The following is a 13,740-nucleotide window of genomic DNA, read 5'->3' as shown; positions in this document are numbered from 1 at the left end:
GGTGCCTCAGGGTGGATCATCGCTACCTCGCGGATCGGTGTTGACACCCCATCTAGCCCACGGAGAATGGACGCTGTCCGACACAATGAAGGAGTCCGACGTTATCACAGAGTCCGAGGGATGCGCGTCGTGTGGTTCGACGCCCAGGGCATCAAGCTTGACGTAGAAGTCCGTGATGCGGACAGAGTCGGTAGGGTGGACGTCGTGGGGCTGGACGCCGTAGTGGGGCTGGACGCCGTAGTGGGGCTGGACGCCGTAAGTTGGCGGCCACCAATTATGCGGCTGGCTGCCGAAATTTGGCATTCGTCCGATCGTCGGCGGTTGGCCAAAGGTCGGCTGGCTTGTCACGGCTCCGCCGACCGCGACGATAGCGAGCGACGCCAGAGTCCAGAGCTTGCAAGCCGACCGCCGCCAGTACGCCAACTCTTTGTTCTCGACAGGCAATACGGGCTCGATGGCGGTCAGCTGTACGGGCTCGATTGTGGTCAGCATCGCCGCCGAGCAAGCAAGGGGCAAGGCAACGCGGCCGAAAAGAAATCGCCCGGGCTTTAAAATCCCTGTGTGGTGGCGGCGTGCCGTCCTCCCATCCCTCCCTTGGGTTGTCTGCGTCTGAACCACAGCGTGTCCCGACTCGACTGCCGGCGTCCCAGTCCGGGGGTGTTTCTCTTCTTATCCGTTACCATGTAGAGCAACGCCGAGGGCGGGCCCTTTCGGGCTCGGGCCGCCCTCTCGCCCGCACCTCTGCGGGGCTCGCACGTGGTAGCGGCGGTCTGCTCACGACAGTGAGTGGGCTCTTCACGCTATCCACTGCGCCGCGGCTACGCCGCGCCCTATCCAAGCCCAGGGCTTGGTTCGCCGATAACCGCATCTCGCTCTGCGCATCTCTGAGGCTACCCGCGCGCCGACTGCTACGCGCGCGGCGAGAGGCGCACCCCATCAGGGACAGGATTGAGGCCCCTGTACGAGCTCGGCAACGCCGCCGTCGTTGCCCTCCCGAGCCCTCAACACCGTGCTGCACATAGCGCAACCCGTACTGCGCACATACCGCAGGGAGGAGTTTTCACTCAACCATCCGAGTTTCTCCTTCCTGCAGGGCGAGAGACATCGGCCTCTCTACTTCCAGGAGAACATCTACGCCACACGCTATCCCGACGGTCCACAACCCACACTGCAGTCGATCCAGCCCTCGCACTCCCCACTGGAGATCTAGCGAGGCCCCCCAGGCTGGGACAGGATTGGAGCCCCTGTGCTGCGTCTGTGGTGATATGTGGGGGACACTTTCTCCTCCCTATTCATGTCAGTGACTCGACTGCGTCGAGGGGGGGGACGTCTGAACCACAGCGTGTCCCGACTCGACTGCCGGCGTCCCAGTCCGGGGGTGTTTCTCTTCTTATCCGTTACCATGTAGAGCAACGCCGAGGGCGGGCCCTTTCGGGCTCGGGCCGCCCTCTCGCCCGCACCTCTGCGGGGCTCGCACGGTCTGTTTTCTTTCTTTTTTTTCCGCGGCGATGCCCGATCGCCGATGCGCCCTCCCCCCTCGCTTTTGCAAAATCCTGCAAAGGTGGGGACGTTTTTGTCCTCGAACCAGCCCTAGGCCTAGCTTGGGATGTCCGTTTTAATTATTTATTTTTGGATTTTGGAATTTTTGTCTAGTTCTAGAGAGAGGATTTTTGAAGACCAACAAGAAATCTTCTCTTCTCATAGTCTCTAGTTCTATGACTATGGCCGACTACACGGAGTTATAGGGTGTTGTGTGCCGTCAGAGTGACTCTCTGTGTGTCAGGGATAGTCAGGGCCGTCCATTAGAGCTCCAGTAAGCTCGGAGACACCCCATTAGCGCGGCTTGACCTCTTTGAGTCACTGCCTTCCCGCGGTTTTGCTGTAGAGCCTCTACAACAAACTCTACTAGAGAACACAACCCCCTCTCTCTTTTCTCCCAGTAAGCTAAAAGTACGTACGTACAACAAAATCGCGCTCTACATCGCTCTACAACGCAGGCGCTTCGTCCCGCGGCGGATGTAGAGCTCTAGAGCTCTACAGCGCTCTACAGCTCTACAGCTCTACAGCGCTCTACACTCTACATCCTCTACACCCTCCCTCAGCCTCAACCTCTCATAGATAGACCAACGCAAAAAGCGCCATAGAACGTATTGTCTTGTCGATAACAAGGTCTGTGTGCGCCATAGAGGTATTTTCTTCTCAATAACAAGGCGTCTCCCAGTGAGACGATGGAGAGGGGGGGACGATACTGCTCGATCTACCCCCCGGGGTTCCTCAGCAGCAGCGTGCACCTCGATCCTGTACCGTGTTTGTTATGACCGCCCCAATGAGCACACCAGCGAGGGAGGGCGAGACGATCGAGGGGTCCCGTACCATGCGGAATCGACCCTATCCAGTCAGTGCTCAAGTGCGCACAAGGCTGTGTTTTACCTCAACAAGTGAAGCTGTGGAACAAGGCTGTGAATGAGGTGTTGCATGTCACTGTCATCACTGTGCGATTTCGGGCCCGGGGTTGTGCGTTTACGTGAATGAGGTTGCCTGGCGGGCGAGGGCGGGCGAGGCTCGAGCTAGTCCTCCCGTCCTCGCAGGAGTCGCTTAGGCGGCTCCGCACGTTTGTCGCACCCCGTGCGGATGTCGCAGTGCCCTCGCGACAATCGGTGCGATAAGCCAAAGGGGCACGCGGGGTGGTGCCGCACGCAGGGCGGTGCGCGCTCCGGAGCTGCGCGGCGGAGCAGCGGCGCGGCGGCGGCCGATCGCATCGCGCGCATGGCTGCCCTCGGAGCCCAGCGCGGCATGACCAAGGCGGAGAGGCGCCAGCAGCGAGTGGAGGAGGAATGGGGCGGCTCGGACGATGAGGAGCGGCAGCTCGAGAGCGGCAGCGAAGAGTTTCCTGATTTTGAGGAGGAGGGCGAGGGCGAGGAGGAGGCGACGGCCGGCCGCCGCCGCGCGCGGAAGAGCAGAGCGGCGCCTGCAGAGCGGCGGCGCACGGCTGCCAAGCGGGCTCGCGAGGGGGGAGTCGAGGCCGACTCGTCTGAGAGCGGAGGAGCGAGCGCCGGGAGTGGAGCGGCTGGCGAGGGCGGCGGCAAGGCGGCGGGCTTTGGCGGCCACCCCGACAGCGCGTTGGAGGCGGTGCGGCTTCCGCGCGCGCGGCTCGAGATGTGGCAGGTCGAGCCCGTCTTCGAGACGAAGAGGCGGCGATTACGGACGGAGTAGTTCCGATCTGCTCGCTACTCCTCACAGGTCGAGCCCTTCTTCGAGTCGATGGCGAAGGGATGCCTGGTGCGGATCGGCATCGAGCACGACGGCTCGAAGCTCTACCGCGCCGCACTCGTCGCCGGCGCAGCGCGAGGGTCGCGGGCGGAGTCAACTCGGCGACACCTCGGCCGCATCTCGGTGCGTCTCGGCTCAGGCGTCGCGCAGGGCTGCGAGCCGTACAGCCTTGCCGGCCGCAAGTGCTGCAAGAAGCTGCAGCTCGACTTTGGGGAGGCGCGCGAGGGATCCGAGATGAGGCGAGAGTGCCCGAGATTGCATTTGGGGAGGTGCGCGCGAGATCTCCCCAGAGCCGCCGACCCCCAAAGCCTCTCCTTGATGGCCAACCCTCAAAGCCCCTCCTGGAGGCAGAGGCAGCGCGAGCCGCCCTCGACGCTCGTGGGGGAGGCGCGCGCGCGCGCACTGCTAGGCGACGCTGCCCTACCCGATGACCGTCGTCTCCAACGGCGAGCTCTCGAGTCGAGCGGCGCGCACTTGAGCCCTCGACGCGACCTTTCGCGGCGCCTTCCTGCAGGCGAGTTCGAGGCCGTCGAGCTGCGCGCCTTTGAGCAGGTGCTCGAGGCGCGCGGCCGCTCGCCCTTCTCGGGAGCGCGGCTGGCGGAGAAGGCGGCCGAGCTGCGCCGCGCGGTCGCCGGCGAGCGAAAGTCCTACTCTGAGGCGGAGGTGACGCGGATGGTCAACCAAAACAGCCAAAACAAAGCTGCCGGCGCGGCGCCCCAGCTCACCGCGAGGCAGAAGCTGGCGCAGCGGGCGGGCGTGGGGAGCGGTCATGTTGCGGTGGCGCGGCCGATGCAGATGCAGTACGACCGCTTCGGGCGCGCGATCGTGCAGGAGCAGCAGGGGAGCTGAGAGGGTGCTGCTGCTGCGCGCCGGCCAGCTCGGCCTCCTGGACGACAGAGGCAGCAGGGGTCGCCGGCCGGGAGTCTGCTGAAAGCTGGCTGGCTTACGATTTTCCCACGCGCAACGAGCGCGCTTTCGCGGGTGCGTTGCGTCAGGACGGAGTGTAGAGAGGTCTTTCACGGAGGGGGGGGGCGGAGAGCGGAGTCACACGCCCGTCAGCGTCACAAAAACGTGTGTGTAGCCGTAGGAATAAAAATACGTTGCAAGAGTGTTGTCAAGAAAGTCCGGGCCAATCCGTCATCCGCTAGAGGCGCTACGATGTACGAACAGGCCTCGAATATAAGTACCGTGTAGGAGAGGAGGCTGCGCTGCACACAAGCACACGGGCGGGAGGCAGGGGCTTCTCCTGCGGAGTCGTGCGTGCGCAGGCTCCTCTCTTTGTGCTTTCTTCTACTCCCTACTATCATCTCGTTCCCGTCTCCTACCAGAGAAGTACCGTGTGTATAGCCGCGTGAGCCGAGGGCTCGGACTGGACACCAGCGAGGTATGGGTGAGAACGCAAGACAGTGACGGCACGCTGGAGCGACACACAGACACACAAACTCACAAGACACTCGAATGGGAGAGTCGTGTTCGTTTCGATCCATTTTTCGGTCTTCCCCACTCATAGTTGCTGTTCACAGAAAAACACAACCCCGGTCCAACAAGCGACGCTCTTCACAGAATCACCCCACCACCACGATCGAAGACGCCTCTTGCTATTCACTGCCCACTCGCCATGCCACGCTCCAAAAAGGGATCCGCAGTGCCGCGCGGGGCAGCACCACCGCAGAGCGCCGGCCGGAGCAGCAGCTCGCAGAGCCGAAACCTCAAGCCGTCAGCGGGCACGGTCGGCGGCGCCGCCGCAAACTACCGACTTGAGATCCTACAGCTGGAGCCGTGCGCGCTTCGAAAGCGTGGCGGCGATGACGATGACTACTTCAAGGGCGGACAGGCGTGCTGTAGTAGCACAAGGGTGGCAGCCTGCTTGGCACGGTGCCCGGTACCCGACGCCCAACGTACCGCACCTGCCGCCCGACCACAGCGCACGGCCGCGCCCCGTTTTTGCAGGTGTGCGCGCTTCTGGCACTCCCCGACCACGCCCTCGTCGTGGCGGGTGGCTGCACCGTCAGCGCGTACGACATGCGCTCGCTCGAGGCCCTGCAAGATGGGCCGGTGGATCTGCTGGCCAGCCTTGTTCGTTGCCCGGTGCGGAAGACGTGTACAAACTGTACTGGGGTGGGTTTGCAAACACACAACAATGCTGAAAGCATGTAGGTCTGCGAGCGGCTGCTCGATCCGCCGTGCAGCAAGCCGAACGAGCCTGACGTCAAGGAGAACGCGGTTCTCACGCTGGAGCGGAAGGGCGCGGTCCTGCGCATCTCATCCATTCAATGAATATTGTTCCTGAGGTACATCTCTCGTTTGTGTCAGGCGAGCCCGGCTTTTGGACGCCGCGGCTCGTTTGCCCCTCGTGCCTCCTCTCTCTCGTCAACGAGCAGCCGGTCCCGTGGTCAAGTCTTTCGGCCCTCCCCGAGCAGCGCCTGCTCCCACCTCTCGAAGACACCCCCTTCGACATCGATGAAATATCGCGCGTGCTGGGCCTCGGGGCCTGCCTCGGCTCTGCTGCTGTGTCCGCTCCCCTAACCGACCTCCTCGGAGCGTGGTTCGCCACGGGGCTCCACGATTCGCTGGCGCTCACTATGGACACTCCGCCGCCCGTGACCAAGGCAGTGAAGGCGTGCGCAAATCCAAGTTGCTCGACGGGAGTCTTCGCCGGGCTCCAGTGCTCCCGCTGCAAGGCCGTCAGCTACTGCAGCAAGGATTGCCAGGCACTGCATTGGAAGGCGCACAAGAAGTCGTGCAAGTGCTCCGCGAAGCTGTGAGCAAAGCCATCGTGCCTTGTGTGGCAGACCGTGTAAAGCCGTAATACGGGGGTCGGCCGGGGACACAGGGGAGCGGGAGTCATCGGCTCGAGGGCTCGAGAGCTCTCCGTCGGCCAGGAAGCAGGATCCGATGTGAGGGGAAATATGTGTAAATCTCGCGCACATCGCGGAGGTGCAGCGCACGCAGCGCGCGATTTGAATATGTTTGTGAGCGCGAGGAGACGAAGAAGAGTCCGAAGAGAGAGCTCAGAGCTGAGGCCTGAGCACGTGGAGCTGACGTGAGACCGCGAGAGCTCACACTCTCCTCACATGCGAGACTGGTGTTCTCCTCCGCGCTGCAAGAGGGGCGTGAAATCCTGCTCCCTTCCTCCCTTGCTCGTGCCTTGTACACACAACATGCTCCACAGAAAACACAAAGAGACCGCGTGCACCTATAAATATAAGGAGGCCCGGCCGGCCTTGAGGGAGTCGCGGAGGAGGAGGGATAACGGAGGCAACGCAGGGACGGGCCAACAGCCAGTGGGACGAAAACGAGGGCCGCGACGGCGGCTCGGCGGCTCAAGCGGGAGGGAGCGGAGACGGTGGGCAGCGAGCGAAGTGGTGAGACTGATGATGCTCCTTCGACTTAGGGAGCGGTTCAGCTGCTGGGCGGGCTTCAGGGTGGTGCTTACGCGAAAAGGAATCGACGCGTCGCGATGTGCAAAGAGCATACAAGAAGAGGAGAAAGAAGAGGAGCGACGCCGGTGATGACGAAACAGAAACTATCGCAGACGAGAGCAGGGCAGACCCGGGGACGGTGGAGTCGGAGCAGACGGCATCGGCCGCCGAGAGGGAACGTTGCTTGGGAAGAGGCACAAGGTAGAGGGCCCACAGCGTCCTAATCTAAAATCTGAGGATTAAGGATTCAGACTTCGCTTTAGTGAGGCCAAAGTGAGTTTATGGATGGGTGAGAACGATGCGCGACACGGGGAGGCACGCGGACCGACTCGTCGGCGACTATGCTGCACGCCGTTTCAGAAATTTTCTCAGCGTGAGCGAGACGTGGAAGAGTGCCACCGTCGGGTAGGACGGGTCGGCCCGGAGCATCGGAGTAGCCGTCGTGGTCGCGGCGAGCAGCGCCGGCCACTCCGGCGCCGCGTCGGCAACATGGGAGCATGTCCACCGCCACTTCGCGGTCGCAGCACTGTTTGTCGCGGGCCAAAGATCGACTCGCATGTCGATTTCGACTTGACGGCGGCATGGAGGCATCACGTCTCCATGCCGCCGTCAAGTTGGAGCCAGTCTGCGGCGACCACAGCGCTCACCGCAGGGATATGCGAGCTTTTCAGAGTCAAGCGATTGCGCGAAATCCCACACTGGTGGATTTTGGGGCGCTGTGGGCCCCCTACACAAGGAGGGCGGCGACCTCAACCGACTATGCGGAGGACCCGCCGCCAGACGACGCAGGGCAGACGACGGGGTCCGACGGTGAGGCGGAGCAGTCGCGCAGGGCGAGACGAGGGAGGGAGCAGGACGTTGCGGAGATCAGCAGGAGGATGTACGAAGAGATTAGGAGCAGGCAGCAGCAGGGACCCGAGGGACCATGTGGAAGACGGCTAGTGCTAGTCCCCCCCATCGGGGAGGACGACCCCGGCTAGTCGCCGACCACACCCACAAAGAACCCTGCACAAAGATCGCAAGGGCGGGGACCTGTTCCTTTTCACCCATCTCCTAGTAGAGCTAGAGGTGTCCGTTTTTATTTATTTTATTGGAAATATATCAAGTCACCTCACCTTTCGCGGTGTGCCACATGGGTAAACAGCGAGAGGTTGTAGCCGAAGCGGCCGGCGAGCGACGCCACCTCCGCCGCCAAAGCAGCGTCCGCCCGCCGAAGCGAGTCGAGCGTCACCTCCAGCCGGCGCGAGCCTCCTCGCCCGTTTCTCACGTTGACTGTGCCGTGCGTCTGCCCATGGCCGCCGCCGCCGCGGCGTGTTCGCGCCTCGTCCTGGCCGCCGCACCGCACGCGCAACGCCGCGGCGGTAGAGAGCGGCAACGTACCCCCACCTTCTGCTAGCCTCGCCTCTCCAGCTCGCTCGCCTTCTGCTCTCGGCGCTGAGTCTGCGGCGGCCACGGCGGGCGTGGCAGAGGCGGAGGCGGCGGAGGCGGCCGAGTCGAGGACTCCGGCCAAGCGGAGCACGTCGCACGCCGACGTGGCCTCGACGCGGTACACGCGAGGGGGCGGGCGCAGCGAGAGCATCCGCGCATTGTATTGCACCCAGAACCATCCGATCCGCCGGGAGCACTCGCCCGCCGCCGCCTCCTCGGCCTCGGCCGTCGCCTTTGCGTGGCGTCGCCTCCGACGACCGCCGCAGGCACGCAGAGACGCCCTCCGGCCCGGAGGCCGCCTGCACGCCGTCTCGTTGCCGCGGGCCGCCTCTCGGGAGCGCGGCGCGGCGGGAGGCGGGAAGAGCAGCGCGGCGGTGTCAAGCATCAGCGAGGCGTCCGCTGCGGCGGCCGTGTCTTGGCCGTGGCAATAGGCGGCGAGCATCGACGCGATGGTGTGCAGAGGGTGGCGCACTTGCAGCAGGGTGGCGCGGAAGGGAGAGGTGCAGCGCGGACTGCCGCCGCCGCCGCCTCGCGCGCAGCCGATCTCGCGCCGCAGAACCCGCTCGCACTCTGCCTGCCAGCACGGGCCCCACGGAGTGCCACGGACAGCACACGAGAGGCCGTTCCCCCACGCGCCGCCGTCAATCCTCCATGGTCCGAGCGAGTTTGGCCGAGGCCGCGCGCACAGCGCACCCACCAGCGACGCCCTCTCGCTGCCGTCGCCGATCTCCGAGAAGCGGAGGGCGCCGTGGATCCACGAGACGGTGCCGTCGCGGCACACCGTGCCGATCGAGTCGGAGTTCTCGTGCGCCACCTGGAGGCCGAGCTCGCGCAAGGCTTTCGTCATCTGGGTGGTGCCGGAGGACGGCGTTCCCACCACGAGCAGCGCGCGCTCCGCCGAGAGTGGCAGCGCCGGCCTGCCCGAGAGCGAGGAGACGGCGAGGCATTCGAACGGCTGCGACGCACACCAGCGTGCGTACCGGATCGGCTCAGGGAGCCAGTACAGCAGCAGGACGAGGAGGGTGCCCAGGAGGCACGTCAGGCTGAGGCGAGGAGACAGTTCAGTCTTCTGTGCGTGCATTTACCAGCAGGCTGTGAGAAAAAGAAATCCTGCGGCCGCCTCCCGAAACCGGGGCGCCCGGTGGGGAAGTCCCAAAGAACACGTCCTGAAGGCGGCTACGGACGGCCGTGTGGGAACGGTGCGATCGTGGCTGAATGACCCCCGGGACTCGCGCGTGGCGACCACCTTGCGGAGTCGCTGGGGAGGGTCAGATCATGCACTGACGGGTGTGCGTGGGCGTTGTCGCTGTTCGCTTTTGAGACGGGGAGCCGGCGCGGGGAGGAGTCAGGAGAGCGGGGCCGGGGATAAAGCATGTATTACAGAGAGAAGCGAAACCGATCCTCCCAGCCAACCTGCGCAGCCAACCTGCTTGCTGCTACGTACCTGGAGAGATGACCCTGATGAGGGGAGACGACAGGAGAGAGAGACCCCGCGACATTCGACATTGCCGCGCACGTGAGTGTGTGGACAGATAAGTGCTGTCCATCTGACAGATCTCGAGTATATCTATTTTCATAACTGAACTGACTCTCAGCGTTTACTATAGTGTGTTACTATGATGTGCTATGTCGGTGTGCTCGCAAGCACGGTACAAGAGAGAGTTTCGCTCTGTGACTGTGTGTGTTGCTCGGAGCTAGTTCTAAAGTGAGTGAGGTAGAGCACCCCACACCGGTCTGGACCCCGGCGCGCGGCGCGCATAGGCGCGTATCAAGAAACAGGGCGGCGCCAGCGATGTCGTCACGCGCCGATGACGCGCCCGCCCAGCATCGCATTCATCGGCTCGAACAGCATCCCCTTCCACCCGCGCTCGGTGCGCTCGCGCTCGTCCTCCGGCACGCCTGGCGGACGTGGCGTGGACGCGTCAGTGGCGTGTCAGAGGGGGGGGGGGGGTAGGGGGCTCGAGGGAGAGGAGAGGGAAGGGGTGTGGCAAAGGGCCGCCTGTCTGCTCGAGGGTGAGCTTGGTCGAGCCGTCGTCCTGCTTGACCATCGTGATGAGCACCGTCGACCAGTGGCTGCGGCGAGGAGGGGAGAGGGGAGGGGAGGGGAGCGAGAGGAGGCGGGGTGTGAAAGGCGAGGAGGGGCGGAGGAGAGGCGAGGGGAGACGGGCGAGGCGCGTGGAGAGGCGAGGGGAGGGGAGGTGGGGAGGCGAGAGGCGAGAAGAGGTGCAGCAGCGGCGCACGCCGCGGCTGCCTCTCGGTTGCCTCTCGGCTGCCTCTCGGCTGCACCTCGGCTGCCACGTCGAGAAGCGCCACTTCCACTTGATCACCGCCCGCTCGCCGTCAAAAGGTTTGAGCTCCGCGTTCTCGCCCTCAACAGCGCCCGAAAACATCATCAGCTTGCCGCCGACCTCAGTCGACATGCTCGCGTCGGAGGCCGTGATGCCTCGGATGCGCTGCGGTGTCGAGGGCGGCGGGGTTCGCGCGGCGTCAGGGGGGGCAAGGGCTGGAGGGAGAGGGAGGGGGAGGGGAGGAGCCGGTCGGGCGGCAGCGACAGGCGGGCGGCGTCTTTGCCAGCGAGGCTCTCTCGGCCCTGTGGCACGATGGGGCTCGGCGGGTGGCGGAGGAGGAGGCTGCTCGGAAGCGTCGCCTGCGTGTCGAGCAGCGTCTCATACAGCACGTGCGGCGGCGGGTTGTAGCTGTACACCACCTGCCGGGGGGCGGGGGGGGGGGGGGGGAAGCCTTTAAGCGGCGGCGGCGTTGCGGCGGCGGCGGCGGCAGCGGTGGCGGCGGCGGCGGCGGGAGAGGGAGCAGGAGGCACCTTGACGGCCCCAGTCTTTGCCGTCTCTGCCGACGCCGCCACGTACCCCGCGTTGAAGCGCTCGCGCGGCGGCGCCTGTTGCGGCGGCAGCGGCTCGCGATGCGGCAGAGGGAGACCCGAGGTAGCGCGAGAGGGAGGGAGAGCCGAGGTGTCCTCCCCCCCCCCGAGAGCGACCCGAGGCAGATCCGAGCTGGGCAGGCGCAGGCCCCGAGGGGCAGGCCCCGAGGTGTGGCAGCCGGAGGCAGACCGCCGTTTCTCGTGCCCCTTCATCTCGGGTAATCTCGGCTAATCTCGCGCCTTTTGCGGCGGCGGCTCGTGCCCCTTCATCACCGTCTCCTTGAGCTCCTTGACAAAGGCGAGGCAGGCAGCGCGCACCGCCTTGCCGCCCTCCTTGCGGACCAGCTCCTGCGCACAGCGAGCGCCGTGCTGTCGGTGCGAGCAGCCGGCCTCCTCCCCACGCCCTCCCCACGCCCCCACGCCCCCACGCCCTCCTAGCGAGCGCCTGTGAGCCATCTCACCGGTGACATCTCGCCGCCCGCTCGCCGCCCCTCTCGGCCCGCTCTCGGCTCGTCTCTGCCTTGAGCGGCCTCTTTGCGTCGGTCTCTTCGTCGCAGAGGACCGTCATCTCGAGGTCGTCGTACGTCTCCTCGGACAGGTCGGGCACCTTGATCCGCCCCTTTGCCTGCGGGACGGCGGGGAGGCGGGCTGGCGGCGCGCTCGGGCTGGCTGGTGGTGCATTCACTCGCTCCGTGCCATGCATGTGCAACATGCTACGTGTGGCGAGGCGGAGGTGGAGGTGGTGGGAGGGTGATGGAGGTGGACGTAGTGGAGGGAGGGAGAGGGAGGAGGGAGGAGGGAGGAGGGAGAGAGAGAGAGCGCGCCTCCACGGCCGTCCCTCCGCTCGCATCAAAGAGCTGGCCTTCCCATCGGATGGTGAGCTCGAGCTCGTACCTGGGAGAAGGGACGGAGCGAGCCGGTCGGTGCTATGGACGAGCAGCGCCCGACCCGCCACCCGTGCCGCGCACAGAGGGAAGCGCTTCTGCTTGCGCGACTGCACAGTCACATCTCCCTTCATCGTCTCGAGAGAGAGGAGCTTGCCGGCGCTGCGCGTGCCGTCGCCGATGGCGACGCCCTCGAAGCGTGCGCCGAGCTTCTCGCGTGCCCACTCCGTGTAGCTCGTCTCCGACCAGTGCCAGTTGTTCACATTGCGGCCGTCCTGCCGGCGGGAGAGGGCGAGAGCAGTGGAGCGGCCGGCGCAGTGGCGTGGCTGCCCTCGCAGGCACGTGGAGGCCACGCACCTCCCGCTCCTTGACGATCCACCGGTCGTCGCCCTCTCCGAGCTTGGCCATGGGTGGAGGCTCTTGTTCGCGGGTCCAGAGGGCGCCGGAACAATTTGTGGGGGCTACATGACCCGTACGTGAGGGGTGGAGGCTCCCGTCCGCAGAGCTAGGCGGCGCGGGCACCCACACACTCCCACCCCACCACCCAGGGCTCCTGTGCTGCTAGCCGCCTCGCTTCCGCGACACGGGATGGCAGGCACGACTCGGCAACCGCGAGCCGCTCACTCACTCGACCACAAGACCGGCCACGGCTACGTCAAGGCGCATCGCGGTTTCTACCACGACGCGATCTTTGTCAAGCGCAACAACTTCAACCTGCTGCTCCACGAGACGTTCGGCGGCGGCTTCTCGCCCACCGCCGTTCTCAAGCTGCGCCGCCTCGCGCGCAAAGTCGCGCGCGGCAGCGTTGACCGCACGGCCTACTCGCCCAAGTACTCGCTCTCTTTTATGTCCCACCATGCAGAGCGCATCTCTCTCTCTGTTGTGCGAGGCGTGAACCGCGCCATTCGCTCTCACCTGGCAACCCTGTCTGCACGTCTCGCGCGCGCGTGAACAGGGCTCCAGGCCCCAAATTACGTGTGAGTGTTAGAGTTGTTTGGTATTGCTAAAAATCTCTCTCTCACTCCCCCAGTCCCATTCCAGCATCTTCCCCGCCTCCTCCACCGGGCGGATCCGCTCCCGCACCGCCTCCCTCACCACCTCGCGGTCGCGATCACTCATGCACATCCCGAAGGAGCACCGGAGCCACTCTCGCGTCGGAGCGCAAAGTCCTCCTGGTCGGCGCCGGGTCCCGCCCCACGCGCCACTCGCGCCGGCGGGTCCATCCACCAACGGCCGGGGCGGGACCCGCACCGGGCGCGCCTCCACCACACGCTCGTTGTCGCCGTTCTTCATCGCGAGCTCCTCCGCCCGCAAGCGCGCCTGCACGCGCTTTGTGCCGGGCTGGATGTTCTTCTCGATCCATCCAGCGCAGCTGCTTAATATCCAGCGCATACACCACCTCGCACAACACCCCGTCGACGAATTCCAGCTCCTTCGGCTCCTCGCCGGCGACCCAGCGGCCCTTGCCCGAGAAGTGCGTGGGCACCAGCCGCCCCATGGCTGCCGTCGCGCGTCGGGCAAGTAAAACAAGAAATCCTATCGTTTGGTTTTGTTTCTTTCCCTTGGGTTGTCTGTTTTCTTTCTTCCTTTCTTTTGGGGGGTTCTTCTAGCAAATGTATGTATGTATGTAGGAAGGTGCAATTTACTTCCTCCTTTCCAATAAATGTAAAAAGAAATCCGCGCGCCAGACTGCCGACAGCCATGCACTACCAGATCACGCTCTCTCTCACCTCGGCCGCCCTCGCTCGTCCGCGCCCAGAAATCAAGCTCCCCGCCGTCGCCGCTCGTGCCCCGCCCACTCGCCTGCGAATTTCGCAAGCGGATGAGGATGGGGACGACGGTGCTGCGCTCTTCCGACCCT

General features: G+C 64.8%; 5 protein-coding genes across 5 annotated transcripts; 2 read left to right on the top strand and 3 right to left on the bottom strand.

Moving 5' to 3' along the window:
• Positions 1–6: 6 nt before the first annotated feature.
• On the bottom strand, positions 7–492 carry EMIHUDRAFT_210763 (hypothetical protein; the record flags this gene model as incomplete). Its single annotated transcript, XM_005768749.1, has 1 exon — positions 7–492. One exon carries the CDS (start codon positions 490–492, stop codon positions 7–9), a length of 486 nt encoding a protein of 161 aa, XP_005768806.1.
• A 2,274-nt stretch (positions 493–2,766) lies between these two features.
• Positions 2,767–4,378, top strand: EMIHUDRAFT_451547 (hypothetical protein; the record flags this gene model as incomplete). Its single annotated transcript, XM_005768748.1, has 6 exons — positions 2,767–2,885; positions 3,060–3,165; positions 3,241–3,337; positions 3,410–3,486; positions 3,680–3,728; positions 3,785–4,378. 6 exons carry the CDS (start codon positions 2,767–2,769, stop codon positions 4,117–4,119), a joined length of 783 nt encoding a protein of 260 aa, XP_005768805.1. The 3' UTR covers positions 4,120–4,378.
• Positions 4,379–4,888: 510 nt separating this feature from the next.
• On the top strand, positions 4,889–6,035 carry EMIHUDRAFT_210760 (hypothetical protein; the record flags this gene model as incomplete). The annotated part of the gene is made up of 4 exons (XM_005768747.1): positions 4,889–5,152; positions 5,221–5,358; positions 5,428–5,493; positions 5,562–6,035. The coding sequence occupies 4 exons, from the start codon at positions 4,889–4,891 to the stop codon at positions 6,033–6,035; spliced, it is 942 nt and encodes a 313-aa protein (XP_005768804.1).
• A 996-nt stretch (positions 6,036–7,031) lies between these two features.
• Positions 7,032–9,201, bottom strand: EMIHUDRAFT_210759 (hypothetical protein; the record flags this gene model as incomplete). The annotated part of the gene is made up of 4 exons (XM_005768746.1): positions 7,032–7,261; positions 7,340–7,419; positions 7,808–8,019; positions 8,194–9,201. The coding sequence occupies 4 exons, from the start codon at positions 9,199–9,201 to the stop codon at positions 7,032–7,034; spliced, it is 1,530 nt and encodes a 509-aa protein (XP_005768803.1).
• Positions 9,202–9,482: 281 nt separating this feature from the next.
• EMIHUDRAFT_436574 (hypothetical protein) lies at positions 9,483–12,317 on the bottom strand. Its single transcript, XM_005768745.1, has 10 exons — positions 12,237–12,317; positions 11,964–12,154; positions 11,820–11,889; positions 11,516–11,620; positions 11,236–11,343; positions 10,939–11,013; positions 10,768–10,827; positions 10,407–10,573; positions 10,120–10,193; positions 9,483–10,019 (listed from the first exon to the last, which is right to left on the bottom strand). Exons 1-10 carry the CDS (start codon positions 12,285–12,287, stop codon positions 9,919–9,921), a joined length of 1,002 nt encoding a protein of 333 aa, XP_005768802.1. The 5' UTR covers positions 12,288–12,317; the 3' UTR covers positions 9,483–9,918.
• Between the last annotated feature and the right edge of the window lie 1,423 nt (positions 12,318–13,740).

Source organism: Emiliania huxleyi (genome assembly GCF_000372725.1).
Source record: "Emiliania huxleyi CCMP1516 unplaced genomic scaffold EMIHUscaffold_45, whole genome shotgun sequence".
Classification (NCBI taxonomy): domain Eukaryota; phylum Haptophyta; order Isochrysidales; family Noelaerhabdaceae; genus Emiliania; species Emiliania huxleyi.
Note: the sequence above shows the minus strand (reverse complement) of the source record. Positions and strands in the feature narration are given on the sequence as shown.

Coding starts and splice junctions, on each gene's coding strand:
- EMIHUDRAFT_436574 (XM_005768745.1), bottom strand. CDS start 12,287: ATGGCCAAGCTCGGAGAGGGCGACGACCGGTGGATCGTCAAGGAGCGG. Junction 11,014..11,235: donor ACGAGCCGCCGCCGCAAAAG/GCGCGAGATTAG, acceptor CCGCCGCAACAG/GCGCCGCCGCGCGAGCGCTT. Junction 10,574..10,767: donor AGACGCTGCTCGACACGCAG/GCGACGCTTCCG, acceptor TCGACACCGCAG/CGCATCCGAGGCATCACGGC.